This window comes from Nicrophorus vespilloides, unplaced genomic scaffold (assembly GCF_001412225.1).
Source record: "Nicrophorus vespilloides isolate i.1.1-1 unplaced genomic scaffold, Nicve_v1.0, whole genome shotgun sequence".
NCBI classification, from domain to species: domain Eukaryota; kingdom Metazoa; phylum Arthropoda; class Insecta; order Coleoptera; family Silphidae; genus Nicrophorus; species Nicrophorus vespilloides.
Window position 1 is genome coordinate 2,751 of NW_017096823.1, and position 25,688 is coordinate 28,438.

At 36.9% G+C, this 25,688-nt stretch overlaps 7 protein-coding genes across 13 annotated transcripts; 4 read left to right on the top strand and 3 right to left on the bottom strand.

The window, feature by feature from the left end:
• Positions 1–322: 322 nt before the first annotated feature.
• Positions 323–6,932, top strand: LOC108558259 (coatomer subunit alpha). The gene is made up of 8 exons (XM_017915105.1): positions 323–639; positions 2,548–2,695; positions 2,764–3,994; positions 4,055–4,265; positions 4,320–5,073; positions 5,199–5,579; positions 5,639–5,815; positions 5,873–6,932. The coding sequence occupies exons 1-8, from the start codon at positions 560–562 to the stop codon at positions 6,512–6,514; spliced, it is 3,624 nt and encodes a 1,207-aa protein (XP_017770594.1). The 5' UTR covers positions 323–559; the 3' UTR covers positions 6,515–6,932.
• Positions 6,933–7,075: 143 nt separating this feature from the next.
• LOC108558260 (la-related protein 1B) lies at positions 7,076–12,235 on the bottom strand. Of its 2 annotated transcripts, XM_017915106.1 has the most exons (11): positions 11,260–12,235; positions 11,119–11,175; positions 10,334–11,032; positions 10,063–10,273; positions 9,606–9,994; positions 9,413–9,532; positions 8,586–9,356; positions 8,386–8,528; positions 8,034–8,209; positions 7,933–7,968; positions 7,076–7,862 (listed from the first exon to the last, which is right to left on the bottom strand). In XM_017915106.1, exons 1-11 carry the CDS (start codon positions 11,896–11,898, stop codon positions 7,831–7,833), a joined length of 3,273 nt encoding a protein of 1,090 aa, XP_017770595.1. In that variant the 5' UTR covers positions 11,899–12,235; the 3' UTR covers positions 7,076–7,830. The 2 variants fall into 2 exon arrangements, with proteins under 2 accessions (XP_017770595.1, XP_017770596.1); XM_017915107.1 differs by lacking the exon at positions 9,413–9,532.
• A 284-nt stretch (positions 12,236–12,519) lies between these two features.
• LOC108558265 (G patch domain-containing protein 11-like) lies at positions 12,520–13,767 on the top strand. Its single transcript, XM_017915117.1, has 3 exons — positions 12,520–12,756; positions 12,819–13,260; positions 13,349–13,767. The coding sequence occupies exons 1-3, from the start codon at positions 12,704–12,706 to the stop codon at positions 13,616–13,618; spliced, it is 765 nt and encodes a 254-aa protein (XP_017770606.1). The 5' UTR covers positions 12,520–12,703; the 3' UTR covers positions 13,619–13,767.
• A 706-nt stretch (positions 13,768–14,473) lies between these two features.
• LOC108558264 (heat shock factor protein) lies at positions 14,474–17,401 on the bottom strand. Of its 3 annotated transcripts, none has more exons than XM_017915113.1 (9): positions 17,194–17,401; positions 17,019–17,127; positions 16,606–16,961; positions 16,340–16,555; positions 15,619–15,681; positions 15,303–15,565; positions 15,143–15,263; positions 14,938–15,019; positions 14,474–14,873 (listed from the first exon to the last, which is right to left on the bottom strand). In XM_017915113.1, exons 1-9 carry the CDS (start codon positions 17,290–17,292, stop codon positions 14,656–14,658), a joined length of 1,527 nt encoding a protein of 508 aa, XP_017770602.1. In that variant the 5' UTR covers positions 17,293–17,401; the 3' UTR covers positions 14,474–14,655. The 3 variants fall into 3 exon arrangements, with proteins under 3 accessions (XP_017770602.1, XP_017770603.1, XP_017770605.1); XM_017915114.1 differs by having other exon boundaries at positions 14,476–14,873; positions 14,938–15,004; positions 17,194–17,400; XM_017915116.1 differs by having other exon boundaries at positions 14,477–14,873; positions 15,143–15,245; positions 17,194–17,399.
• An 80-nt stretch (positions 17,402–17,481) lies between these two features.
• On the top strand, positions 17,482–21,233 carry LOC108558261 (pyruvate dehydrogenase phosphatase regulatory subunit, mitochondrial-like). 3 transcript variants are annotated; one of them, XM_017915109.1, is made up of 8 exons: positions 17,482–17,936; positions 17,993–19,053; positions 19,104–19,276; positions 19,331–19,479; positions 19,541–19,829; positions 19,883–20,506; positions 20,562–20,734; positions 20,792–21,233. In XM_017915109.1, the coding sequence occupies exons 2-8, from the start codon at positions 18,114–18,116 to the stop codon at positions 21,027–21,029; spliced, it is 2,586 nt and encodes an 861-aa protein (XP_017770598.1). In that variant the 5' UTR covers positions 17,482–17,936; positions 17,993–18,113; the 3' UTR covers positions 21,030–21,233. The 3 variants fall into 3 exon arrangements, with proteins under 3 accessions (XP_017770598.1, XP_017770597.1, XP_017770599.1); XM_017915108.1 differs by having other exon boundaries at positions 18,000–19,053; XM_017915110.1 differs by having other exon boundaries at positions 18,007–19,053.
• Positions 21,007–24,468, bottom strand: LOC108558263 (sodium/hydrogen exchanger 7). Of its 2 annotated transcripts, none has more exons than XM_017915112.1 (13): positions 23,811–24,468; positions 23,465–23,757; positions 23,100–23,389; positions 22,893–23,037; positions 22,704–22,809; positions 22,372–22,574; positions 22,186–22,297; positions 21,970–22,123; positions 21,863–21,899; positions 21,531–21,716; positions 21,381–21,476; positions 21,287–21,319; positions 21,007–21,207 (listed from the first exon to the last, which is right to left on the bottom strand). In XM_017915112.1, exons 1-12 carry the CDS (start codon positions 24,034–24,036, stop codon positions 21,287–21,289), a joined length of 1,881 nt encoding a protein of 626 aa, XP_017770601.1. In that variant the 5' UTR covers positions 24,037–24,468; the 3' UTR covers positions 21,007–21,207. The 2 variants fall into 2 exon arrangements, with proteins under 2 accessions (XP_017770601.1, XP_017770600.1); XM_017915111.1 differs by having other exon boundaries at positions 21,267–21,319.
• A 108-nt stretch (positions 24,469–24,576) lies between these two features.
• Positions 24,577–25,576, top strand: LOC108558266 (GILT-like protein C02D5.2). Its single transcript, XM_017915118.1, has 3 exons — positions 24,577–24,961; positions 25,035–25,208; positions 25,264–25,576. Exons 1-3 carry the CDS (start codon positions 24,683–24,685, stop codon positions 25,498–25,500), a joined length of 690 nt encoding a protein of 229 aa, XP_017770607.1. The 5' UTR covers positions 24,577–24,682; the 3' UTR covers positions 25,501–25,576.
• The last annotated feature ends 112 nt before the right edge of the window (positions 25,577–25,688 follow it).

The window sequence follows — 25,688 nt, forward strand, 5'->3', positions numbered from 1 at the left end:
TTTTTTTCACTTTTTGCAGTTTATCGTGAATTTCTCCACAACCACTAAAGATAATTACATCATCGACAATTTTACAATTTTCCGGTCTCAATCAGAATAGGTGAAAGTATGCAACACCTTGTACATCAATCATTCGAATTTTTCATCGGAACTCAGAGGTTCTTAATATAATGTTAGGTAAAGGAAATTAAATACAAATTATAAATCTATCGCATTATACAAGTACTTATTCAATTCGAGATGCTGAAAAAATCCGGCAATTTTTATTTTGTTGGATTGTCATGTTGTTTTTGAGGTTGGTAATCTGTGGCGGTTGCGTCAATTGAACCACAATTTTGTTGGCAGTGACGTGACATTATTCGCCATACTCTATCAAATTGGAATCATAATAAAAGTAATATTTGTTAATAAAACTAATATTTCAACCCTTATTCATAAGGCGATACGTTGCTAATAAGATCGTGTAGAGAGACACATTCTTGTTTTGCACGATCTTCGTATATCCTTTAATGTGTTTGTGACAAGTATCCCAGTATACAAGTATAGAAGTGCCGATATAATGTTAACTAAATTTGAAACAAAGTCGGCTCGAGTGAAGGGCTTATCGTTTCACCCAAAGAGACCATGGATATTAGCAAGGTAAATTACTAAAAATATTTATTTAATTTACATCTATTACAAACATATTCAAGCTTCAATAGTGGTTGATTCCAATGTTGTTGTTTCTTCTTCTTCAACAACGATTTCCATTTTAGTGGTTTCCTCACTTACATGTCCACTTGTTGTTGATTGCTCGGTAACCTTTTGTGGCTGTTCAGTGGTTGTAGTCGTTGATGTTGTGTCAGGTTCAATTGTTTTGACATTTTGTTCACTGGCAGCAGTGTTGTTGTCTGTCTTCTCAGTGGTTACCCCCAAATTGAAAGTAGACTTCAACAATGGCACCAATGGGGAATCAACAACCGTTTCTAAAGACCTAGCTTTTGGTACTGGTGCTCCATCATCAACTCCTCTCATGACTAACTCATCATTAACATAATAGAAATTTTGCACTCCCATCTGCGGGTGTTTCAAATACTCAATTAAAGATTCAAAGGGATTCCCTTGAATTTCTTCTTCTTGAGATTTTACATTAATAGCATTTGAATCAACTGCATCTGATGCAGAAGTCCTAGAGCTGAAAACCACATTTTGTTTCATTTTATGCAATTCTGGACCTAAAACAAATCTGATCACAATGGAACATTGCATAATATTGCCTAATACAACCTGTCAGGAAGATAACATTTGATCTTGCCCCATCTTTATTTTCCATGTGATAAGCATAGCCTCTGAAGTTACTTTCCACATGATTGTTTTGTCTGCTAGGTTCAGAATATGTTGAAGGAAATCCATTGTATTGTTGACGATATTGTGGTACAATTGTTTGAGGGAATGTATATATGGGTTGTTGGTATTGGATTGGATTAAAGAAGTTTGGTGCACTGTAAAAGTACTGACCATATGCCCCCATCACAAAGCATAGTAAAAGAGAAACCTGAAAGAAATGCAAAATGTCATGACATTTAAATCCATCTCAAGGATGATTCATTTTTGATAAAAAAAAATAAATGTATGCAATTAAACTAATTTAAATGCGTGGACCTTTAAAATGATCAAAGAGGAAATAAAGATTTGCACATTCTAATTAATTCAAAAACAATCTAGTTCCGATTTACGACAATTATATGATTATAAAAATAAATAATAATTTTATATAATCATATATACAACATATTAAAACCTTTTAAAGGCGCCTTTAGTCTTATAAGAATATATTCAATTGGTAGGGTTTCTTAAAAACTTTTATTAGACAATTATTTACTCAAAAACTTTTAATGGAATATTTTAGATATAAAACTGAGTATTATTTTATTTGTATTTGAAAATGTTAAAAATTATATATAAAATTGGCTGTTCATTTCAAATAATGTATTTAATACATCCCCTTACTTCTTCTATAATGATTATGATATATTAAAATGTATTAGTTTAAATAGTTGTATTAGTAAAAAAATTACAATAATAATAATATTCTATACTTACGGAATATATTGGAACCATTATGTCTGTATAGTTAATGATGAGTGCTCTGTAAATGTGTTATTTTTTTGGGGGTTTACAATTTATAGTAGCAGTCTGAGGGAGGAGGGGCGCACCCTACCAAAATTACTCGATTTGCAAATTGATACGAGCTTTTGGGCGTAACCAATTTCCCTTGAATGAGAACTCGTCCAAATCGTATTGGATTATGCCAAACAACTTTTTTTTTGCTCAGTTCTTTTAATAATAGTATTTCATAATGAATATTTATTTAAAACTTCTTCATTTGCGCGACAAGGTTGAGTAATGCGTTGGAAAAAGGTAAATTGAAACCTGATTTTTTCGAAATGCCAACACATGACCTTTGAGCTAAACCCTAATTTAGAGTGGCCCGTAAAATGATGGAATTCTCATGTTTATTTATTCATATATTTTTTTATTGTTTGTTTTCGTTCTTTCCATACGCAGTTTGCACAATGGCGTTATTCAGTTGTGGGATTATCGGATGTGCACGATGCTGGAGAAATTCGATGAGCACGATGGACCAGTCAGAGGGATCTGTTTCCACAACCAGCAGCCGCTCTTTGTTTCCGGCGGCGATGATTACAAAATAAAGGTTATTCATTGATGGCGCATTTTTTTTGTATCTAACGAATTCGCAAATAACGTGAATTTCCTATGCAGGTTTGGAATTATAAGTTGAAGCGTTGCATCTTCACCCTGCTGGGTCATTTGGATTACATCCGCACCACGATGTTTCACCACGAATACCCATGGATCGTGTCCGCCTCCGATGATCAGACTATCCGCATCTGGAATTGGCAGAGTCGTACCTGCATTTGTGTCCTGACGGGACATTGCCACTATGTCATGTGTGCGATCTTTCATCCTAGCGAAGATCTCCTAGTTAGTGCGTCTTTGGATCAAACGGTTAGGGTATGGGATATTTCGGGCCTCAGGAAGAAGAATGTTGCGCCAGGTCCGGGCGTTCTCGAAGACCATATGAAGAATCCTGGAACGACAGATCTCTTTGGACAGGCCGATGCCGTCGTCAAACATATCCTTGAAGGTCACGATCGCGGCGTCAATTGGGCTTGCTTCCATCCTACCCTACCGCTCATTGTTTCCGGTGCTGATGATAGGCAAATCAAGCTATGGAGGATGAACGATTCGAAGGCCTGGGAAGTAGATACATGCCGCGGTCACTACAATAACGTTTCCTGCGTGCTCTTCCATCCCAGACAAGAACTACTTTTATCTAACAGCGAGGACAAGAGTATTAGGATTTGGGATATGTCTAAACGTATCTGCCTAGACACGATCCGACGAGACCATGAGAGGTTCTGGGTACTTACCTCTCATCCAACCCTAAATTTATTTGCTGCTGGTCACGATGCTGGAATGGTCATCTTCAAATTGGAAAGAGAACGTCCTGCTTACACTGTTTATGGAAACCTTCTCTATTACGTGAAGGATCGCTTCCTGCGTAAATTGGATTTCACCACGTCTAAGGATACGCCGGTCATGCAGCTGCGAGGATTTGGAAAGTCCCCGGTGTACAACATGTCCTTTAACCCAGCCGAGAATGCAGTGCTCGTGTGCACCAGATCTAGTAACGTCGATGGTAACAATTACGATCTATACCTGATTCCTAAGGAGCACGAATCCGAAATCACAGAAGTGGAGAACAAACGATCTTCGGGAAATACAGCTGTATGGGTAGCTAGAAATCGTTTTGCTGTTCTTGACAGAAATATGCAGTTGAACATTAAGAATCTGAAAAACGAGACGACTAAGAAAGTGCAAACACCACAATGCGACGAGATCTTTTACGCTGGCACGGGAATGCTGCTTCTTAGGGACATGGAACAGGTTACTCTCTTCGACGTCCAACAAAGGAGAACCATTGCGCAATGTAAGACTCACCATGTTATTTTAATTTAATCATTATTCATCGTTACGATTGGTATTTCAGTGAAAGTGATGCGCTGCAGATACGTCGTTTGGTCCGCTGATATGGCTTATGTAGCGCTGCTCTCCAAGCATTACGTAACCATATGTAACAGGAAACTGGAGCAGCTTTGTTCCATATACGAGAGCATCAAGGTTAAATCCGGTGCTTGGGATGACAGCGGCGTGTTTATCTACACGACCAGTAACCACATTAAATACGTTTTGAAGAACGGGTAAGTTGCTGTGTTTTTCTTGTGCATTCGTTTCATGTTTTATATTTTCAACAGAGACAATGGCATTATCAGGACGTTGGAATTGCCAATTTACATTACTCGTGTGAAGGGTAACCACCTGTTCTGCTTAGACCGAGAATACAAACCTAGGATGCTAACGATTGATCCTACGGAATTCAAATTCAAGCTAGCTCTAATCAACCACAACTACGAAGAAGTATTATATATCGTTAGGAACTCGCGATTGGTAGGGCAGGCAATTATTTCCTACCTGCAAAAGAAAGGATATCCTGAGGTGGCCCTGCACTTCGTTACTGATGACAAAACTATTTTCGGCTTGGCCCTGGAATGCGGAAACATTGAAGTTGCCTTGGAGGCGGCTAAATCGTTGAACGATAAAACTTGCTGGGAGAAACTCGCAGATGCGGCTCTCATGCAAGGTAATCATCAGGTGGTTGAGATGTGCTACCAACGTACGAAGAGCTTCGACAAATTATCCTTCCTATACTTGATCACTGGAAACTTGGAGAAGCTGAAGAAAATGACCAAGATCGCAGAGATTCGCAAGGAGAGGTCGGCTCAGTACCACGGAGCTCTGCTTCTTGGAGATGTCGTTGAAAGAGTAAAGATCCTGCAGGATTCCAATTTGACATCACTTGCTAATTTGACCGCTAAGACTCATGGCTTACCCGACATGGTTACTGAAGAGGGCGAGGTACGCGAAGTCACACCTGGAGCCAAATTCCTGAGACCTCCACCGCCAGTCCAACAAGCTGAATCCAACTGGCCACTGCTCACAGTCAGCCGAGTAAGTACAGCTTTCAAACAAGTTATTAGGAAACTAATTTGCGTTTATTATACAAAATAATTTAAAACAAAATATTCCACGAACTAAAAAAAATAGATAGAAATAAATTGTAATGTATATTTCAGGGATTCTTTGAAAATGCATCTCTATCCAAAACGAGTGCACATATGTCTAATCTTGATATTGATCCAAATATGGAACCGGTCGTCGATGAAGGCGGATGGGCCGATGAAGAAGATGATGTTGATCCGGACGTCGTAAGTAAAAGTAAGCCAGATGCTTCTGGTGATGCCGACATGGATGGTGGCTGGGATGTGGAAGACGCAGATTTGGAAATACCAGATTTAGGGCCGACGAAGATAAACGGCGAGGATACCACCACGTACATCCATCTGCCTAGCCAGGGAATATCGCAATACATGAGTTTGATTAAAAATTCTGAATTGGCTGTTGAACATGTACTTGCTGGCTCTTTCGACAGTGCCACTATGCTATTAAATGCACAGGTAAATAAATACGTGAATGATTTACCCTAGGTCATGGTATTAATTATTTTATTTTGTAGCTGGGCGTTGTCAATTTCATTCCATATAGAACGTTATTTTTGGACATGTACCGTAGCTCCAGGACAATCTGCTCCTGGCAGCAAATCCTTCCACCCCAGTTTTGCAACAATTTGGATACCAACAAAGCTGCTCCGTTTGTGCACACAAAACTAACAGATTTAATTCAGAGACTACACGTAATTTCAATACGATTCAATTAATTATCTTATTCTCAATTGCTTTATTCTTTGTAGGTATGTTACCAACTAACAACCGGTGGTAAATTTACGGAAGCCATCGAAAAGATGCAATTACTTCTTCTGCAAGTTACGTTGATCGTCGCTGAGTCGAAGAATGCAGTCGTCGAAGCGCAGCAGTTAATCAAAATTTGCAGGGAGTACGTGATAGGATTAAAGATGGAGACGCAGAGGAAGAGTTTGCCAAAGAATTTGCCTGAGGAACAGGAGCGGCAATGCGAGATGGCAGCATACTTCACTCATTGCCAGTTGCAGCCGATTCATCAAATCTTGACGCTGCGAACGGCCCTAAACATGTTCTTCAAGCTGAAGAATTACCGGACGGCGTCGTCCTTCGCCAAGAGGTTGCTGGATTTAGGACCAAGACAGGAGGTAGCCCAACAGGCGAGGAAGATCCTGCAAGCATGTGATTCTAACCCGACCGATGAATTCAAATTGCGCTATGATGAGCACAATCCGTTCTCGCTGTGTGCTTACTCCTTCCAACCCATCTACAGAGGAAAACCAGACGAGAAATGTCCCTTCTGCGGCGCCAGCTACATGCCTAATTTCAAAGGACGCCTGTGCAACATCTGTGAGGTCGCCGAAATAGGAAAGAAGGCGAGTGGCCTGAAGATCTTCCACCACCAAACACGTTAGGATTAAATAACATATAGTCTTTCTTTTTGTATTTATATATTGCATTATTACTTGGGACATCTGTTGTTATATATATATTTAAAAAAAATGTGTGTAAAATGATATAAAGTTGGAAGAAACAAAATCTATGTATAATTTGACTATACTACTATTTTTTTTTGTTGTTGCAATGAACCCAATAATAATATATTTTTTAATATCTAGTATTATATAACCGTATTATTAAACTGTCATACAACGCGCGATTGTATAATTCTTATAGTTTCTAAAAAATTGTGTATTTTTTGTATTTTTTTTTCTTCGAATACATAGGCATAAATGCACTCGTAAAGTAAATGAAAACCGACATGTGAAGAAAAACATGGGGATTTTTTTTTATATAAATCACCTTATGTACAACACAACGTAAAAGCTAAAATGAAACAAAAGAAACAAAAAAAGAACATACTATATATATATTTTTACATTACCTAATTTTCTTTGTATATAAAATATACGCGCATTATATAATCATTAATAACTAATGAATTTTTTTTTTGTTTTAATATTTATACATATAAATATATATAATATTAAATTTTCCCCGAATCCAGCGAGCTCATAAAAAGGCATATTATACTATATTTTAATATTTTTTAGCTTTTCTTATTTTTTTTTTACTTATCACTTAACATAGTTTTAAGACCAAAACGAACAAAATTTCTATTGCTTCTTAATTTGATTGGTGTCTTCAGATGCATCAAAGTCAATATTAAAAATACTGCGTGAGGAAGTTGTTAATTTTTCTTGTATACTATGATTGCCTTTCGTGTATTGCATTTTGTCGAATGGGCCCTAACGTTAGAAACTTACAAGGTAAGAGAACAAATAAAGATAATAAACTAATGTGAAAAATAAACGTACAATAAGTAACAGACAGACATACACACATGCTCACACACATTCCCTTGTTGCAGCTTGGCGTACATTTTTCCTTTTTAATTAATTTTTCACCTGCTCATTTTGGCACTTATTACATAAACTCGACATAAAATGTAAATTAAGAATAAACTAATATTAGTCAACAGAACTGTTTCGTATGAGCATAATAGTAAATTCAATTAAAAAATCCCAACAGAAATATAAAACAAAGAAAAAAAAATAGAAACAATATTTAACACATTTAGCACAGTATTCAGTTGTCGACAATGTGTCCGAGTAAAAAAACGTGTATATTTTTACAATTATTGAATATTACTAGAAAAATAGTGAAACAATAATCATCTGTATTAATAATAAGGCAATGGCACTACCATAGCATTCCACGTATGTCTTAACTAAGTAGCTGTGCTTGATGACTCTTGTTTTCCTGGAAAGTAATATTATGTAGATAGGAGTAGATACGAAGAAGAACTGTTGTCGTCTATATTAATTAATACCTTTTGCCACACTAGCTGCGCTTACGAACTCTTTGCCTATAATCAAAAATATGTTTATTAGTAGTTATATCATTGAAAACATTAGGTGGTTTCTGTGTTACCTCTTGACATGCCAGGTGCTACAATTGGTGGTTCGCCGTCGCGTTGTCTCCAGGACTCTGTGCGTGTGCGTACCACCTGCTTGGTACGACCAGAACCAAAGGACTGTGCCCTGGTTCTAGACATGTGGCGACCACTCGATCCAGCGGGTGCACTAGTGCCTGGTTGCACAATTTCTCTACATAAGAAAAGCATAGATGTTATCGAGTTCGAAAAAAATATTATTAAAAATATTCATAATTCTCCGCAGAAAAAATATTGTATGATAATGTTGACGATATGTCACACGGCAGCAAATATATCGGCCTATTTATAATTTATCGATAAGTGTGCCAAACGTTATATAATCCTCACCTATGTCTATTTGCATTTGATCCTGCGTGTTTTCTATTCTTTTCGTCCATATGAGCTGGGCACCTTTCGATGGTGCAGCTTTCTGATGCGCTTCGATTCCTCTGACTGAATTGAGAGCGTCCATTCGCTTCGTTTATTTGAGGCTGAAACGTTAATTACATGACCATTTTGATATAGCATTTGTTAAATAAAACACTTACTTCAACAACTCTAAAATCTTCGATGCCTTTGTATTTGCTTAAATATTCTTTAAGTGCGGGATTCACTTGCAAATTGCCGCTATGTTTATAATATTTAATGAAAGCCCAGAACTTCTCGAGTCCGTACAGCTGATTATTCTCGAAGTCCTTCACTGTTTCCTCCTGGAAATCATCGTACAACTGCGGTCTAAACTTCACTTCTAAACCATATGAATAAAATCTAAAAAGGCACTCAAGACCGTATCTGTAGCCGATTTCAGCATCTTCCAGGGCAATCGTTTTAAACTCGTTATACATAGACCTATTGAAATTTTCTCTAAGGAAAAAGGACCAAAAACGGAAAAGGGTGTTCATTTCGCTGGAATGTCCGCCGCCCCAGCGCTTGCGTTCCTTCAAGCACCTGTGTCTGTATTTATGATAAGCCTGTTGCGTGAAGTTATTATCCTTCAGAAGAGAATGGGATGGATGTTGAAACGAGGGTAAAGCTTGTGGAACAGAACCGTAGCTCGAAGACAAATTCTGTTCACTCGGACTGGTACCTATGCTGCTGCCAGCACTGGACGTCCTCACCCTATGCTCCTTCACATCCATAATCCATCCAACGTGATACTCAACAGGAGGATTGCTAGAATGGCGGGTTTTGCGTTTGCGAGGAGTACGAGGATCTGGGGTTTCATCTTTAACCACGGCATAGAATCTCGGGACATTTCTGTGATGTGTGCCCTGTCTGGATCTAGACATGGAATACCTCGAGTTATGAACGGAGGAAACCTATAAAAACATCATTAAAATAAGTAACGTTTGAAAAGCATAATTAAATAAATTACTGGTGGTGGTGGGGGTGGTACTTCCGGATTTTTCTTTTTAGGCGCTGGCGGAGCTATTTTACGGAAATCTTCTTGGCTTATGATATTGACAGTCTTATAGCTTCCGGAAATAGGACGGTCCTGTATTGTATGTTGAAGTGTATTTTGTGAAATTATAAATGATTCGTAACAGATATTTAATAAAATTCCTTACATATTCATCGTCCACCCACAAATCTTCCTCGTAATAGTACAAGCCATCGTTAATAGCCTGCTCCAACTCCTGGGTCATCTTAACTCTGGTTGTCCAATCACCTGTACGATCGTGCTTGGGAGCTCTACCGGGAAGCGCTTGGGTAACAATGAGTAATTTGTTCACGTCTCTGTCGCTCAACTCATCGGAATCATCTTCGGGCCAATCTGTAGTAAAAAGGTTTTGACGACCTGTAGGCACTTGGTCCAACTCTTCATCGAAGTGAAACTCTAACTCTTCCCGTTCAAAAGCATTATCCTTCTCTTTGGCTTCCTTCTTGCTTTTAGGATCCTTAGTTTTACGCTTCACTTCTCTCCAGTTATTTTCAATATCATTTTTCTTTTGCATAACTGATCAAAAAAATATTGATTATTAGTTAACAAGTTTAAAACATAAAATTTACAAAAAAAAATATTACCAATTTTCTTATTTTCCTGAGGTACGGGTATAAACTCCGCTACATTTGGGTTTAAATTGTTCAAATCGCCTTGGGTATCCTTGAACGGTCTAAATGGTGTTGGCATTGGTGGTGGAGGTATATGTTGAATAGGAATGCTTTCCATTTCTAGACTAACCCCAGCAGTTTGCTCAAGAATTGGCCACCTCTCTGGCTCATCCTTAGTGCGCACCTGCAAAGCAATTCAAAATGTTAACATCCTTATCATACTTATAAGTCATTTTGTATATACCTTAAATCCAGAAAATAGCTCGAGTTTGTCGGAGTTGGTAATAGCTTCAACGACCAATGACAAATCCATAGTTAACGATTGCACACGATGAAATGAAGCAATTAAAGTAATGGGTAAGTATCCGTTCTTGTCCATTTTTCTACGTAAAAAGAAATCGCGCTGCAAATTGTCTTCACTGAAATAATATTCTATTTGTTTCTTAATATAATCCTTAACCGTGGGCGAGTCAAGGTTCACATAATTTTCAGAATTATAGTAGAAAGTCCCCATGTACGGTACAACGAATCCGTTTGAATCAATTTTTGTTAAAGAATAGCCCGCTTTCAGATCAGAAAATTCAGAACTATTGGTGCCTCTGTTGGAATTGCGGAAATTGGAGCGACGAGGAATTCTGTTGCGTCCCCTGCCTCTAGGAGCTGCAGACATTGGCCTGTTCTGCCTACCACCACGACCATTCGAATCGCGCATTTCCGCTTTCCAATCGCGATCGTTCTCGCTAACAGTCGATTGGACGTCTCCAGCAGCATCGTGCCTATATCTTGGAGAAGCATGTCTACGGTTACTGCCACCCCTTTTACTAACATCAATATCCAAAGGCACCCATTTGTGTTTGTTAGACTTGCTTGACAACTTCTTATCAGTAATTAATTCATTTTCTCGTTCATTTATGTTAACAGTCCCCCCATTAACTTTACGTTGCTGCAAATAAAAATAACAAAAACATTTACATAAGTTAATTGTTCTTTGTAATAAAAAAAAATTAAAAAAAACAAACAAAAAAATACCTCAATTGTCTGATCACCCAGAGTTGGCCAATTATGTATATCTGGTAAATTAGCAGGCTAAAACAAATTACAAAAGCAGTTATTAACAGTTAAGCCTAGTTTAAATGCATTAGAAAAAAAATTGTTAAATAAATTAAATACCTTAGCAGCTGGTTTCTTCTTCTCAGGTTTCACTGGAGCAGGTTGAGGCTGAGGTTGAGGCGGAGGTTGAAGCTCAGGTTGAGGTTGAAGCTGAGGTTGAGGTTGAGGCTGTATTTGTGCCTTCTCATTTTCTTGATTTTGAGGTTGCAGCACTCTCTTTTCATCCGACTTATTGTTTACACTCTTTGCTTGCTGCCAAGGGTTTGTCTTGGGCAATGGTGCTTCAACAAAAACTTTTTTGTCCTCAGCTACATTCTCCTTCTTAGCACTTGGATCTGCATTCATTGCATCCTTGGAAGTTGACCCAGTAGAATTTTCACTTCGTTTCTCTTTATCTTCCTTAACTTTGTGATCTCTCTCCCTTCGCTTCTTCTCATGCTTCCTTTCCTTACGGCTGTGGCTTATGACAGGTGTGAAGGATTCTTCCTCCTCATCAAATGACCTTTCAGGAACAATTGGAGACTCTTGCACTTGCACATTTTGATTGGTTTCTTTCGAAATGTTTTCCTTGTTGTTACTGTTGTTTGCTACTTTTAAATTTAGAAGAACGTCGGCATACGATGAATTTCCACCAACCTCAAGTTTCTCGTTGGAAGGTTGATTTACCGGAAGCTTGTTTTCGATCACTTGGCTCGACATTGTATTTGTTTAATTTCACTGGGTTATTCACGTATTAAACTTTAACAGAAAATAATCGAAACAAAATGTTCAATATGGGCACCCACCATGTTGTATTAAAAACGCATGGCTCCAACACACGTTGTCGTATGACAACAATATTCAAATGGTTATTCCGAGTAAATCGAAAACTGGAAATAACTATCAACGGGTATTTTAAGTAATGCACACTCTGGGAAGGAACTATGTAGAATAAATTTTGTTAGAATACAAAATATTTCATTATTTTTTCGAAACACTTAAAGCACATTTACGAAACTACGGATTTAGGTTTTGTGAAAAATGAAACAGGGCTTTATCCAACCACTATATTGGCTAGCCTGATTCCATGCTGCGCGACAATTTTTCGTTTAAAATTTCAAAATCCCCCACTTTCGTTTACTTTTACCAGCCTTTACGTTCTCAGTTTCTCTCCTCATTGCCATTTTCATTTCTTTTCACCATTTAACTTTAACAATACTTCTCATCCATTCTCACCATTTATGTACCATTTTTGATCTGTTCATATTTCTGTTTTATAAGAGAAAATATGACTGTTATATATATTTTTATGTAATTGTATAAAATCAACAGATTTAATAACTATATATTACATCCATTTTAAGTTAATTTCTTCAAATATACTGTGAAAACGTCCTCAACACTTAAGCGTCTTAACGCGATGGTATCGAATTTCAAACATTCCTGTCAACAGTAAAATAACCTCAAAATTTTTGCTTTCTACAAACATTAATATACTATTGATAATTCTGATAAATAAGCAAAAATGTCATCTGATGAAGATGACTACATGTCTGATAAATTCCTAGCATCTCTAAGGTCTGTACATGTTTATGTCCGAAAATTACTGAAAATTAATAGTTTGTTCAATCTGTAAACAGTTCCAATGTGGGCTTGCCTAAAAGGAAGCAGGATCAAAGGCAGCATGAGATGTTTAAGAAAAAGATCAAGTCAGTGTTACCTAAGAAGGCAGAGACTGAGGCAGCTGCAAGGGAAGCAGGCTTGAAGAATGCTATATCAGAAGACAACAAGGGATTTAAGATGTTACAGAAAATGGGATACAAGCCAGGAAGTGGCTTAGGCATTCGTAATACTGGAATTATTGAACCTATCAATGTTATTGTAAAGACTAACAATTCTGGTGTTGGTGCAAAAAGTTCAATCCGTATAAAAAAAGAAAAGAATCGACAAATAAAAGAGGAAGAAGCAAAGAAGTTGGAAGCAGAATTTAGGAAGGCCATACAGGAAAAATCTCGTCTGAAATCACTATTCACATTCTTTAGGAAAGCCCAAACTGCATGTGAACATTTGGATACAAATGAGGTATTTACATTGTTCATATTGAATTATTCAATGTTGAATTTGATCATCTTAAGTGTTTTCTGTGGATGAAATGGTTTTGATAATTTAGGATCTGATGGAACCAATTGTTGATTTCTATTGGCCAATCAAGATAAAGGAAAAAGAGGATGATGAGGAACAGGTGAAAGATGAGGCAGATTCAACTGATGAAGAGGAGGAAGAGAATGTGATCACTGAAGAGAACCTACTGAAATTAACGGAATATTTACGTTCGAGACATTTTTACTGCATCTACTGTGCTAGCAAGGCAGATGATCTCGAAGATCTGGACTCCTTCTGCCCCGGCAACAGCGTCGAAGGACACAATACTGATTACTGAATGTCTCGATGACGAAATTGATTATTCGTCACTAATGTGTATATTATCCGAGCTCTATTTCCTATGAATTAATTCGTATGGATTACATAATTCATCGAGTGTAGTTCAGGTGTTTCCAAGAGTAATAATTAAAGTGTATTATCGGGAAATTCTAGTTTTTTTTTTGTTGTTTTACTTTTATTTATCAACGTTATGTTCCAATAACATGACAGCCTTGCTTCGATATCGATGATCGTTACGTAACATCCTACGACCTTCAGCAATATCAAGTGGCGGTGGCGGTGTGTGGATATATTTACTTAACCACATGGAAGTAAGATAATAAAATAAATACGAAAAATATTTTCACTGTGGACAATATCCCTTTATATATATATAATGACCTTAATAAAAATAATTGTTTGCTTTTTAACTTCATTCAATAAATATTACATTTTTTAAAATTATATTATTTCTGTTTTATTTTGTAGCTACTAAAATTCACGGACAGATCTACCTCACTATTTTTTTTTGCGTTATAAAATAGTAAATGAACAGATGACATCGTTTAGAATATTAATTGTTTATAATAATTTCTTTGTTGTTGTAAATAAAGCAACATTGTGTACAATTTGCAGTAATTATCTAAATACAAGAGGTAACAATTTCTACAGTGTATAGGCACAGCGTTGAGTATGACTGAAATTCACAGCCAACAACATTTTTTTTTTTCAATATATACTATTGTTTTTTCTTGATAATTTGATCACTAAATAAACTAAATTAACAAACAAACCATCGTTGCGAATAAACAAAATAAAAATGTAAATCTAAAAGTTTTTGATTATTTATATAATATACATACGAGAAAATTAAATATGATCCTTTTTCAACAAAAAAAAAATAAATTCAAACAAATAATAAAAAGTAAAACACTCACTATTTAACTTATGCATTCTCTCAGAAAAATTGCACAAGTCTTAAAATAATATTTAGTACAATAAAATTAGGTGTTATTAAATGCAATAAAAAAATCAAATTAGAATAGACAACATTAACTATTTCTTATTCTTCGTTGTTGATGACGATGCTCCTACGGGAAAGAGAGGCTCATCGGCGATGACTTGTGGCGTCGTTATAGAACCCTTGGCGTCAACATTGGACATTGGCAACGGTTCCTGCACCGTTTCCTCCAAAGAATCATCATTGAAGAGCTGACTGAAGTCCAGAGGCGTGGAATACGGGGCCAGTTCAGATCCGCTCATCAATGGATCTTCTGAAATTTACAAAAAAACAGAAATCAGTTAACGAAATTGTCGAATTAGGTTTTAATTGGTTACCTAATTTCATCTTTTCCTCGCTCTTTGTAGCAAGACCATAGGCCGGCGTTTCATCGTGGTTGAACAACTGCAAATATTTAATCTTTATGAAAGCATTGCAAATGCGCTACAGTGTAAACCAGACATCCGATAGAAGAAAAAAAAGCCTATGGAATGTCTGGGTTTTTGCTAAACAAAAATATGTACGGAATTATGAATCAATTACCCCTAGCAAAGTGTTGGCATCCAGTGTGGAATACCCGTTGAGCAGAGATTTCAGTTGGTCCAACTCGTTCTGTGTACTTTCCACGTGAATGTCCAAATCTTCGCTGTCAACAGATTCACATCTTTGAAACAAATTAATATATTCGAATTCTAGTACTTACACAGAATGCAATCGTTTCAGCGTTTGATTTGGGTCACGTTTTGCCACTGCCATGTCACTTTCGCTCTCTGCACTTAAATCTTTGATTGTATTGCTGTTATAGCTACCATTCATTAGGTTACTCAGTAGCGTATCCTGTGTTGAAGGATTCAAGAAAACTTTCAGGTTGTTGCTACTGCCGCCCGGTGCTTCCCAATTTACATTTGTTTCAATATCGTCAGGTAATTCAGTGTCGGAAATTAAATCGTCCATTTCGCTAGAAATCTATAATACCTGTCTTAAATATGATTCTTAGGTAATATTAAGAGTGTACTCACTATATCCGGCGATTCAAATAATCGGTCTACACCAATTTCTTCACTCGGTTCTGTGGCTTGTACCTAAACATTGTTCAAAATGTTTGTTTTTCACTTACAGTTGACGAAACTTGTGCATATTTTCAATTTATCCTAATTTATCTTAATATGCCCCAACCTGAATATAAGTGTTAATCAATGATACAGTATGAAATTATAACAATTATCTCAAGTACTATTTTTTTTAAATTAATGATATGTTATAGTCATGAATCTTCCAAGGTATGATATTGTCAAGAATGAAAACGACACAATATGCCCTTCCAATGCATTATATAATATATAATTATTGTCCCTTTCAATCTCATGGCATGTTAATTTGCAGTTAAAATGAAACCGTAATAGATGAACGTACTATTGCGAGAACAATATTTCAATAAAATCGCACTTTTTAGTATTGCATCATCAGTGTCCTATATAAGCAGCAAGTTGAATATTGCTTAATAATTAGATATTAAAATCTATTATAAGTATTATGTTTGCATTGTGTCTAAATGTGCAAATAACGAATTGAAACGAGATTCTACTAATCCGCATAAATAGGATACTGACTCTATGTAGAATTAGAATGTTTAATGTTACCTTAAATGCCCTTTCAAAAGTAATCTAGGGTTTCAATAAATCAAGTTGAATAATCTAAGATCACACCTATTTTAGGAACTGACTTTGCTTGTTTTCTCACCTCTTGTTCTAGATCTGTGTTTATCAATAAATCTTCCTGTGGTAATTCAGTATTGTCCAATTCATGTATGATAGGACCCTCTGATGTTGTAGATGAGCTTTTAGAAGATTTTGGCTTTTTAGGATTCTCATTGAGCATCAATGGGTATCTTCTTTTGACACCAAGGCCACTCATTCTACCAGTAGGTTGTACAATAGTCACCAGAAAATGTATCAACTAAAATGATAACCAATTAACTCAAATACTAATAATATCCATAGACTTACTTTATTGACCAGCTGCCTCTGTTTAATATGTTGTTGTCGAAGTAGAGCAAGTTCTCTCCATAGAATAGCATTTTCCTGTTTCATTGTTGTGAGCTGTGTGTCAACTGTATTTTGTCTACCTTTCAATTGTTGCATATCAGTTAAGAGTTTTGTTACTTTCTCTGGGCTCATTGTACTTGGTTTTGTATTAGTCAATGATATAGTTTGATTAGTTTTTGCAGAACCTGTTACTTTTCGTTTAATGAATTTCATTAATTCTGGTTTATTCTTTTGAAAATACTGATGAAAGAATTGTATTTCATCTTTGTCATAATCCATAGCACCATTCTCAATCGTTGACATCTTATGAAATCCATCTGCAACATACCAAGGAGATTTAACCTTTTTCTTTGAGTAACAAGTATTTTACTTACACATGTTGAGTTGCCTTACGAAACTGCTCATGTTGTTGTGCTTGTAATAAACTGGTAATAACTCATACCAAAACTGAGCCTGGTTCTGGATAATGAAACTGCTACCCGTCTGAAATTGTTATTGGGATTGTTAAGGTATGAATTCAAGTAATATCATTTATTATTTGACACTTACGGGAGCCCAACAAATGAGATGATTTGTTGATGGATCATTAACCATTTTCCATAATTTATTTAAGAAAGCATTTACTTGACTATCTGCCATCGGCTGCATTTATATACGATTTCTTGTGATGTTATAAATGGTTATAACGTTATAAAATCATAAAACCTTAAAACACTGAAACCACAGAATACACAAACTCCAAAACGTCACTCACAATAATGAATTTAGCTACATATTAGGAAAGTGACATTCAATGTCAATACCAAGACGTCTCTTGTGTCTCTCTCTTACTCAGTTGATAATCGATATACGCTATTTCTCTATGAAAATACAATTCTTCTTATTGGTCTTTAATAAATTTGTTTAAATGATAGTGCAATATAGTGTGATTCACGGACCAATCAATAGTGAAAGTGAAAGATGATTGCCTTTTAGATAACTGGATAACTGTTAAAAGTAAAAAAAATCAACCTGTTACCTAATGCAATATACAATGAAGTTCACTTAAATGATCACAGCAGAACTTTCCACCCTCTCACCAATAACGTTTTGTTATTATGAGATAGTTGTAAACATTGGCACATGTGATATTAGTGTTAATTTGATAAAACCTTAGTATTTGCTAATTATGAGCAAGAATTTACCTAAATTAGGTTAAACTATTCGCACTATTTGATGATGATATTATTGCGCATTGTGAAAACACTAACAGCAGAGAATTGCGCAATGTTACAAGTTGCGCTTTATATAAGGTATTAGGATCGTTCATCTTTTTTTAGGATCACCCTGTATACGCATTCATATATAGATATTAGGTTGCAGGCGACGTAGGTAGGAGCAGCAGTTTGCGGGAATAGCTCGCCTCGATGGTGGAGTAGTCCCCCCGAACCCTTTGCAGTGTAAACAATGGTCTTCCTTTAGAAATAAAAATGTTCGCGTCGAAGCTGCCCAAATGCCACAGCATATACTACCTAGTGGTGAAGGCTAATTACAGCACTCAGCATGCGAGGGTTGTAATTGGGGGTGCGGGGGTCGTGGGTAATTCCGTGGCATACCATTTGGCAGCAAAAGGATGGACAGATGTTTTGGTATTGGAGCAATCGACTATTGGCAGTGGATCTTCGCATTTTGGGTCGGGAACGTTGGGACTTTTTAAGCCAATAGCGGACAGAGATCTAATTTGGTATAGTATAAAATTATACCAAGAGTTGCAGCAGAAGGGTTATGACATTGAAATGAAAAGATGCGGCAGCTTAAATTTAGCTAAGACAAAAGATCGACTTATTGCTCTCAAGAGGCGAATAGCGTACAACGTTCCAACTGGATTGCAATGCGAATTGCTCGATTCGAAGGCCGTTAAAGACTTACACCCCTATTTATTCACTGAAGATCTGGAAGGCGCTGTTTGGATTCCAGACGACGCCGTTGCGAATCCAATTAAAATTTGCCATGTTCTGGCTAAACTAGCGCAAGAATACGGAGTGCGATATAAAGAGAATGTCATCATTAAAAATGTTTTGACTAAGAACCAAAGGGTTTACGCAGTACGCACCAACGAGGAGGTTATTCACTGCGACTATTTCATCAATTGCGCGGGAATGTGGGCCAGGGAGTTGGGTTTGCAGTGCAATCCTAAGGTGCGGATACCGGCTTATCCCGCGGAACATTTCTATGCGCTTACCAGTAACCTGAACCTTGAAGAAGGTTTGCCTTGCGTTAGAGATTACGATTCCAACTCGTACATACGCCAAAGTGGAAGCGGATTTTTGCTAGGTTGGTTTGAGCAGGAAGCGAAAGCAGCCTTCGATGATCACCCGGCTATACCTAAAAATTGGCGGCATTACTTACAGCATGACTGGGCGCAATTCGGTACTTACCTATCCCCTATAAGAAAACAATGTGTAATATACATTTTTTAGAAAATTTTTGGAAAAAGTCTATGCACAGGATTCCAATGCTCAGTAGTTGCCCGCAACCTCGCTTGATCAATTCCCCCGATAATTTTACACCAGATGGCAGGTGGATTTTGGGAGAGATGCCTTCAGTATCAAATTATTTTGTTGCTTGTGGCATGAATGGTAATTCCTTACAGGTAACAAGAAAAAATTACTTGTTTACAATATGTTTATAACAACAAAGATTGTAGGGAGCTGGAGGAATTGGTAACGCAATGGCAGAATGGATAATTGAAGGAAGGCCAACTAAAGACCTTCTACCATTTCACGTGCAAAGATACTTAGATGTTCACAATGGGCGACAGTACTTACAACAGCGAATTAAAGAAGTTGTCGGTCGGTCGGTTCAAAATTTACACAACATTTTCCAACAACCAACTAATTGAATGTTTGTTTTTCAGGCATTACGCTATCTTGTACCCGTTGCAATGCGAGTATAAATACGCTAGAAAGGTGAGATGTTCGCCGTTGTTCAGCGTGTTGGAAACGAAAGGTGCTGTTTTCGGTATAAAGATGGCATACGAAAGAGCATTGTATTTCGATACGACTTGTGGTGACAAGAAACCGACTATGCCTCCAGGCAGTTTCTACAAACCACAGTTCTTCAATTTCATGAAGGAGGAGCACAACGCATGCCGCGAAGGTGTCGGTATCATCGATATGTCTTCATTCTCGAAAATCGATATCAAAGTGAGAAAGTAAATCATCTACAATAGAAGTATATTTTATTTGATGTTTTGTAGTCGGACAGGGCAGAAGATGTAGTGGGTTATTTACAAAAGTTGTGCTCGAATGAGGTAAACATTCCTATAGGGAGTATAGTTCATACGGGTATGCTTAATGAGCACGGCGGTTACGAGAACGATTGTATGCTGGTCAGGCAAGAAGAGAACTCGTTCTTCATGGTGTCTCCTACTAGTCAACAGACACGAGTCTATGAATGGTTGACCAAGAACCTATCTTCGAAATCTACAGTTGCGCTAAACGACGTTACGTCTATGTACACCGTCCTAAATGTCGTGGGGCCAAAGGCTAGTGAACTTATTGGCGAATTGTCCAACAGCGATATGCTGCTTCATTCATTTACTTACAAGAAGGTCAACGTTGGTTATGCTTCTGATGTTATGGTTATGTCATTTACACATACGGGCGATCCAGGATACTGCCTTTATATACCCTCCGAGTACGCTTTGCATGTGTACGAGAAACTTATGGTTGTAGGACGTGATTACGGTGTTAGAGATGTGGGTACTTTAACGCAAAGGTTCATGAGAATCGAGAGATTCATCCCATTTTGGGCTGAGGAACTAACTAGCTTCACAACACCTTTTGAAGCAGGAAATGGTTACAATGTCCGTCTAGATAAAGTCAGTTAATAGGATTACATAATTTATTTTTAGTTATATATCAATTTGATTTCAGAAAGATCATTTCATTGGTAAAGAAGCTTTAATGAAGCAGAAACGCGACGGAATACTTAAGCAGCTTGTCTTTTTCCAACTGAACAAAATCAACATCGACGTTGATATCTGGCCTTGGGGAGGCGAACCTATCTATAGGAATGGGGAATTCGTAGGAACGGTTACATCGGCTGGGTAATTGTGCCATTGGTAAATCACCAATTCACTAATTGATTAATATTATTGTTCTAGATACGGTTTTTCCACGAACAAACTAATAGCATTGGGTTTCCTACGTCGGCCCAAAGATTCTCAGGTGAAGACGGTCACCACCGATTACATCCTATCGAAACAGGCGAAATACGAAATCGACATTGCAGGCAACAAATTCCCTGCGACGCCTTACATTCACGCCCCTATTTTTGCAACAACAGTTTCGGAGAGGAGGAAATATAAACCAACAGCAATAAGATCAAAAGCTTTCATGTAATTCAAGTAATAAACGTAATCGGTGTGCATTCGTGATCAATTCGTGCGCCCTCGGATGTCGCACGCGATTTTCATCGAAGACGCAATAAAAACATTATTATTGAACGTAATAATAAATATAATTAAGTACATAACATATGAACAATCACAGCCAGCGAACCTCTTATGAAATTGTGGCCCTTAAATAAAAACAGAAACAATTTTATTTGTGTTAAATAAGTACTATCAAATCATATACATTTCACGGTAAGTATATACCTATACTTGATGGCCACTGATTGCTTGGATTGACTAGAAAAAAAACATCAATGTTATATTTGCATGGTTACTTCGCCAATGCTTTTATCCTTACCGGCGTTACAGATGAGGAGTTGTCTCTCTGATATGTATCATTATCTACGATACAAATGTCTGAATCGGAATCGCCTAGATTTCCATTAGCATTTTCCTGAAGGTTAAACTGCTCATTGCCAATGCTAACGTAATATGGTGGTTTATTTACCTGAGTCATTTGCTCGGTCGTCGTTAAAAGTCGGGCAATCCCGTTGCAGCAGACTGGTAAAGTTTCTAACAATGTTGGACGAGAGTGGGTAAGCAACGGCTTCATATAATTAGTATCAAAAGATGACCACCAACGTGCTAAAATAGCCTTGTCATATGGCGAGTTCGGCCAGTCAACAGTGCCGTCCTGAAATTATACTTAGTTAACATAATATCTTGGAGCCGGTAATGATGCTACAAGGAGTTGCAATAAATATAAAGAAAAAAAAACATGCATTACGTCTACGACTTCAAATTCCAACTAAAAGTAAATATTAGGATTTTAATTCTTACATTTCGTCGAGTATCCGGTTCCTCGTCCACTCCAACTCTACAAACAATAACATACAAACAGTATTAGTAAACATGAGAAATACTCGTTGATTGCTCAGTAAACATACGGTATTTTGAACCAGTAGAGGAGATTCAAAGCCGAACCGCCTTGTATAATTACAGTTATTATCACAATGAGAGAAGTAGTCGTAAGCATAGCCTGTCTGGCTTCGGATACGGTGTTCCTAATTGCTAAAGCAAACGACATAGCACCGCGAAGACCTACAAAACAAATACAAAGTTCATCACTTTATTTATTTATTCAAACGCTGAACTGCAGCTACCTGCAAAGAAGAGCATGTGCTGAAAGTTGGTTGGTATCTTTGGGGAACGCCAGAAGTTCATCAACCAAGACAATGGATAGATATTCACGGCTCGTCCAATAGCAGCGCAAGTCTTAAAAATCCTTAAGGAAATAATACTGTATGTATATAGTAGTATATTGACGAGAAACCATATGAAAAGGATACGAATCCAGCTACTATGAAAAGCACATCAAAGTGGTGCTTAGGAAATGTGAACATCGACACACCGATGTAAGAAAATATGAAGTTCTCAGCGAGGAAATTCAGCAGTTCGAACATTTGTTTAGTTCGATTTCTTGACTCATCAGATAGATTGTTGTAAGTATAATGTGCTTGGCAGATTCCGCAAAACAGAACAGTCACGACGCCTGTAATTTAAATTATTATTAAGTTTTTCTGCATATACTATGCATTTAGAAGCTGTAATTTGAAACTACGAATGTGCTTAAGCTATATAAAAATAAAAACGCAAATTTATCATGAATAAGTATCTTTACCTGTAAGTTCCGTTGCTTCAGCAATTAAAAACGTGCTGTAAGACATCAGAACAAATAAAGCTGACTCGAGCAAAGGAAAGTCTCGTATTCTGGTGAATTTCGTCATGTGATTCTATTATTAAGAAAAATAATATGCATTTTTTGCATGAAACGTAAATAAGAGACACAAAGAAATATAAAAAAGGATATTAATGCAGTAATCATTCCCATGACAGCGCCAATAAGTAGAGACAGCATAAATATAGCGAAAAAGTTCCACACGGCTTTGAAAAATGCTACTGTTTCAAATGTGCCAGTTCCTGATTGATACTTTTCGGCATAGTTCTGAATGGATCTGAAATGGAAGAGATTGAGTATGGTGTTCAATTGGATTAGAATGATCCCTCGACGACTCACCCACTAAGAACAAGAGCAACAGCGTCGTTTAAAACGCTTTCACCAAAAACCAATGCATACAAATTAACATCCACGCGAAGATCACTAAAGATCGCTAGCACCGTAAGTGGATCTGTGGAAGAAATAAGTGCCCCAAAGTATAGAGTGTCTAAGAATGTAATACTGTTCGCCATGTGAGAAGGCATTAATTGAACACAACCATACATTAAGGCCCCAACTACAAATGAAGACACTGTTGTACCAATAATGGCGAATGTTAGTATTGCACCCAAGTTACGGAAAAAATATTTCTGGAAATTTAGTGTTAATTTACATTCTACCAAATAACTGTGATTAGTTATAATTGTGATTGAAACAATATTTACCCTTTTCAATGAATATCCAGCATGGAAAATTATTGGTGGCAAGATAATGTTAAAAAAGATTTCAGGATCAAAAGTTGCTTTAAAGTCAATTTCATTATCTCTCACGTCCCTGATCTCTCCACGGAACATATACTCATATGTTTTATTCTTGCTGTGATACTTAAATGGAAAATGTAGTGATAAGGCATCTGGTGGTAAACTTGAATTGTATTTTGCATCATTGGACACCACTGACATTCGTAGGACAGGATCACTGCTGCCTGCATACCTTATTATTGCACCCACAATCAATCCTAAAAATCATTATGTCATGATGAAATATATAAAATTGCAGCACATTTCTTACCATATATAACAGCCAAACCAGTTTCATGTAAAAAGCTGACTCTCCTATGTTTGAACAACCAAACTGTGAGGACAGTCAGTATCAGAAGGAGGGTATATAATAGCAAATTTAGTGTATCCAACCGGTGAGTTGTTTGTGCTCTAGCATCCAACTCTATATCTGAATCAGCACCAGAGCATTCTCTTAATAGCAATACTCCAAAAAATCCAAGTAAAGAGCTCCACATCTTTTCTCTTAGTAATTGTCAACAAATAAATTACAGATTCGTACGTCGCACAGAATTTAACTTATTTTGATAACGGTTTAAATTCAAACCGCAAATATAAACACTGTACTGATAAATACTGGATTGCATAGGTTTGCATAAAGCGGCTCAAGGTTGGTTAAAATATTAAAGGTGACAGTTGACAGGGTTGGCAATAATTTCAGGAAAAAGAGAAGGTACACGGTTACGGAATTGATCGCAATACAATAAAATTAGGAACGCAACCTCAGTACGACTGCTTCTGTAACTGAAATAATTGATTAATATGTTGTGATCTTGTCTGATGCCGATAAAACCGTATGGGTCACTTGTTGTGACGCCGTGCGTTGCGTCCAATTCTTGGATTTTATTTATTTGCTTAAATTCCAATTAGATAACTATTTCTGTGTACAATATACTTATGATTTGTCATTGAACTTGCTAATTGGCACTTGGCACAGTAACACAATTTTCAGTTGGTAGTAATGCCTGTGGGTGGCGAAAAGCAATGTCAATACGCGAGTAAATAAACCATGGTCTGTTGAATTGGATCGTATTCTTAGAAGAATTGTGAAAGATGTGATTGAATGTATTTTGTCATTGTAAGGAAAATAATCAATTATTAGACATGAACATACGATACCGACTGATAATTGTTGTATTTGTAAGCATTTTGGTTCTATGGAAGACATTCCAATACTATGGTATTTATACAGATCAAGAAAAGAGGTTAACTCGATTGGCAATTAACAATGACGACCAAATTAAGGACCAAATCAGAGTATCTGTGTATTATGAATCACTGTGCTCCGATTCCAGAAATTTCTTTATCAAGCAACTGCTTCCCACATATTTGGAGTTATCAAGTTATATCAGTTTAGACTTAATACCATATGGAAAGGCCAAGGTTTGAAAATTGTTAATAAAAAACAAAACACTAATCTTTGTTATGCTTTACTTACATACTTAATATGTTTCAGACCATTGAAGATAATGGCAATATAGAATTTGAATGCCAGCATAGAAGCACTGAATGTCTTGGCAACAAGATACATGCTTGTGCAATTGATCAGATCTCAAATCCACTGCAGGCGCTGAAATTCGTCTCTTGCAGCCTCGAGGATGGTATTTTACCCTATGAAGCAGCAGAAAGGGTAAGCATGCTGATGATGTGTTGATTGATGTGCCATTATTTATTTGCTTTTACAGTGTGCAAGTGAGAATGACCTGGACTACAGGAAGATTGTTGAGTGTGCAGACAGCAAGGAAGCTTCAATTATGCTGAAAGAATACGGCAAACGCACAGACGCTGTTCAACCACCAATTACGTTCATACCGACAATTGAATTGAATGGTGCACAGACAGTGCCACTTCCTAATATCTTGAAAGACTTCAAAAAAGTATTATGCACAACTATAAAAGATGTTCCTGAAGCGTGCATGTAAATCAATTTTAGATAGGTGTGAATTTCTCTTTACTCATGAAATGTATAAATGTGAATATATATATTACTGAACAAAACTCCTGTCTTCTTATTAAAAGTCATACCAATAGAATGTTTGTTATTTTTATTTGATAAGTTGGAAAACAAGAGTGACTATCTTGTAGTTCTGATAAGATATATTGAGGGTGG

Bases quoted from the DNA above. Each gene is read 5' to 3' on its own strand.
- LOC108558259 (XM_017915105.1), top strand. From the start codon at position 560: ATGTTAACTAAATTTGAAACAAAGTCGGCTCGAGTGAAGGGCTTATCG. The intron at 3,995-4,054 runs GTAAGACTCACC...TTGGTATTTCAG, and splicing joins AAGGAGAACCATTGCGCAAT to TGAAAGTGATGCGCTGCAGA. The intron at 4,266-4,319 runs GTAAGTTGCTGT...TATTTTCAACAG, and splicing joins AAATACGTTTTGAAGAACGG to AGACAATGGCATTATCAGGA.
- LOC108558260 (XM_017915106.1), bottom strand. From the start codon at position 11,898: ATGTCGAGCCAAGTGATCGAAAACAAGCTTCCGGTAAATCAACCTTCC. The intron at 8,529-8,585 runs GTAAGTGTTTTA...TTAACGTTTCAG, and splicing joins AAGATTTTAGAGTTGTTGAA to CCTCAAATAAACGAAGCGAA. The intron at 7,863-7,932 runs GTATTAATTAAT...ATTACTTTCCAG, and splicing joins CGCAGCTAGTGTGGCAAAAG to GAAAACAAGAGTCATCAAGC.
- LOC108558265 (XM_017915117.1), top strand. From the start codon at position 12,704: ATGTCATCTGATGAAGATGACTACATGTCTGATAAATTCCTAGCATCT. The intron at 12,757-12,818 runs GTCTGTACATGT...ATCTGTAAACAG, and splicing joins AAATTCCTAGCATCTCTAAG to TTCCAATGTGGGCTTGCCTA. The intron at 13,261-13,348 runs GTATTTACATTG...TTGATAATTTAG, and splicing joins AACATTTGGATACAAATGAG to GATCTGATGGAACCAATTGT.
- LOC108558264 (XM_017915113.1), bottom strand. From the start codon at position 17,292: ATGCAGCCGATGGCAGATAGTCAAGTAAATGCTTTCTTAAATAAATTA. The intron at 16,962-17,018 runs GTAAGTAAAATA...GGTATGTTGCAG, and splicing joins CGTAAGGCAACTCAACATGT to ATGGATTTCATAAGATGTCA. The intron at 14,874-14,937 runs GTAACCAATTAA...TGTAAATTTCAG, and splicing joins CGAGGAAAAGATGAAATTAG to AAGATCCATTGATGAGCGGA.
- LOC108558261 (XM_017915109.1), top strand. From the start codon at position 18,114: ATGTTCGCGTCGAAGCTGCCCAAATGCCACAGCATATACTACCTAGTG. The intron at 19,480-19,540 runs GTCGGTTCAAAA...TTTGTTTTTCAG, and splicing joins ATTAAAGAAGTTGTCGGTCG to GCATTACGCTATCTTGTACC. The intron at 20,735-20,791 runs GTAATTGTGCCA...TTATTGTTCTAG, and splicing joins GGAACGGTTACATCGGCTGG to ATACGGTTTTTCCACGAACA.
- LOC108558263 (XM_017915112.1), bottom strand. From the start codon at position 24,036: ATGTGGAGCTCTTTACTTGGATTTTTTGGAGTATTGCTATTAAGAGAA. The intron at 22,124-22,185 runs GTAGCTGCAGTT...TTTGTTTTGTAG, and splicing joins GCACATGCTCTTCTTTGCAG to GTCTTCGCGGTGCTATGTCG. The intron at 21,900-21,969 runs GTATGTTTACTG...TATTGTTTGTAG, and splicing joins CTCTACTGGTTCAAAATACC to AGTTGGAGTGGACGAGGAAC.
- LOC108558266 (XM_017915118.1), top strand. From the start codon at position 24,683: ATGAACATACGATACCGACTGATAATTGTTGTATTTGTAAGCATTTTG. The intron at 24,962-25,034 runs GTTTGAAAATTG...AATATGTTTCAG, and splicing joins TACCATATGGAAAGGCCAAG to ACCATTGAAGATAATGGCAA. The intron at 25,209-25,263 runs GTAAGCATGCTG...TTGCTTTTACAG, and splicing joins CCTATGAAGCAGCAGAAAGG to TGTGCAAGTGAGAATGACCT.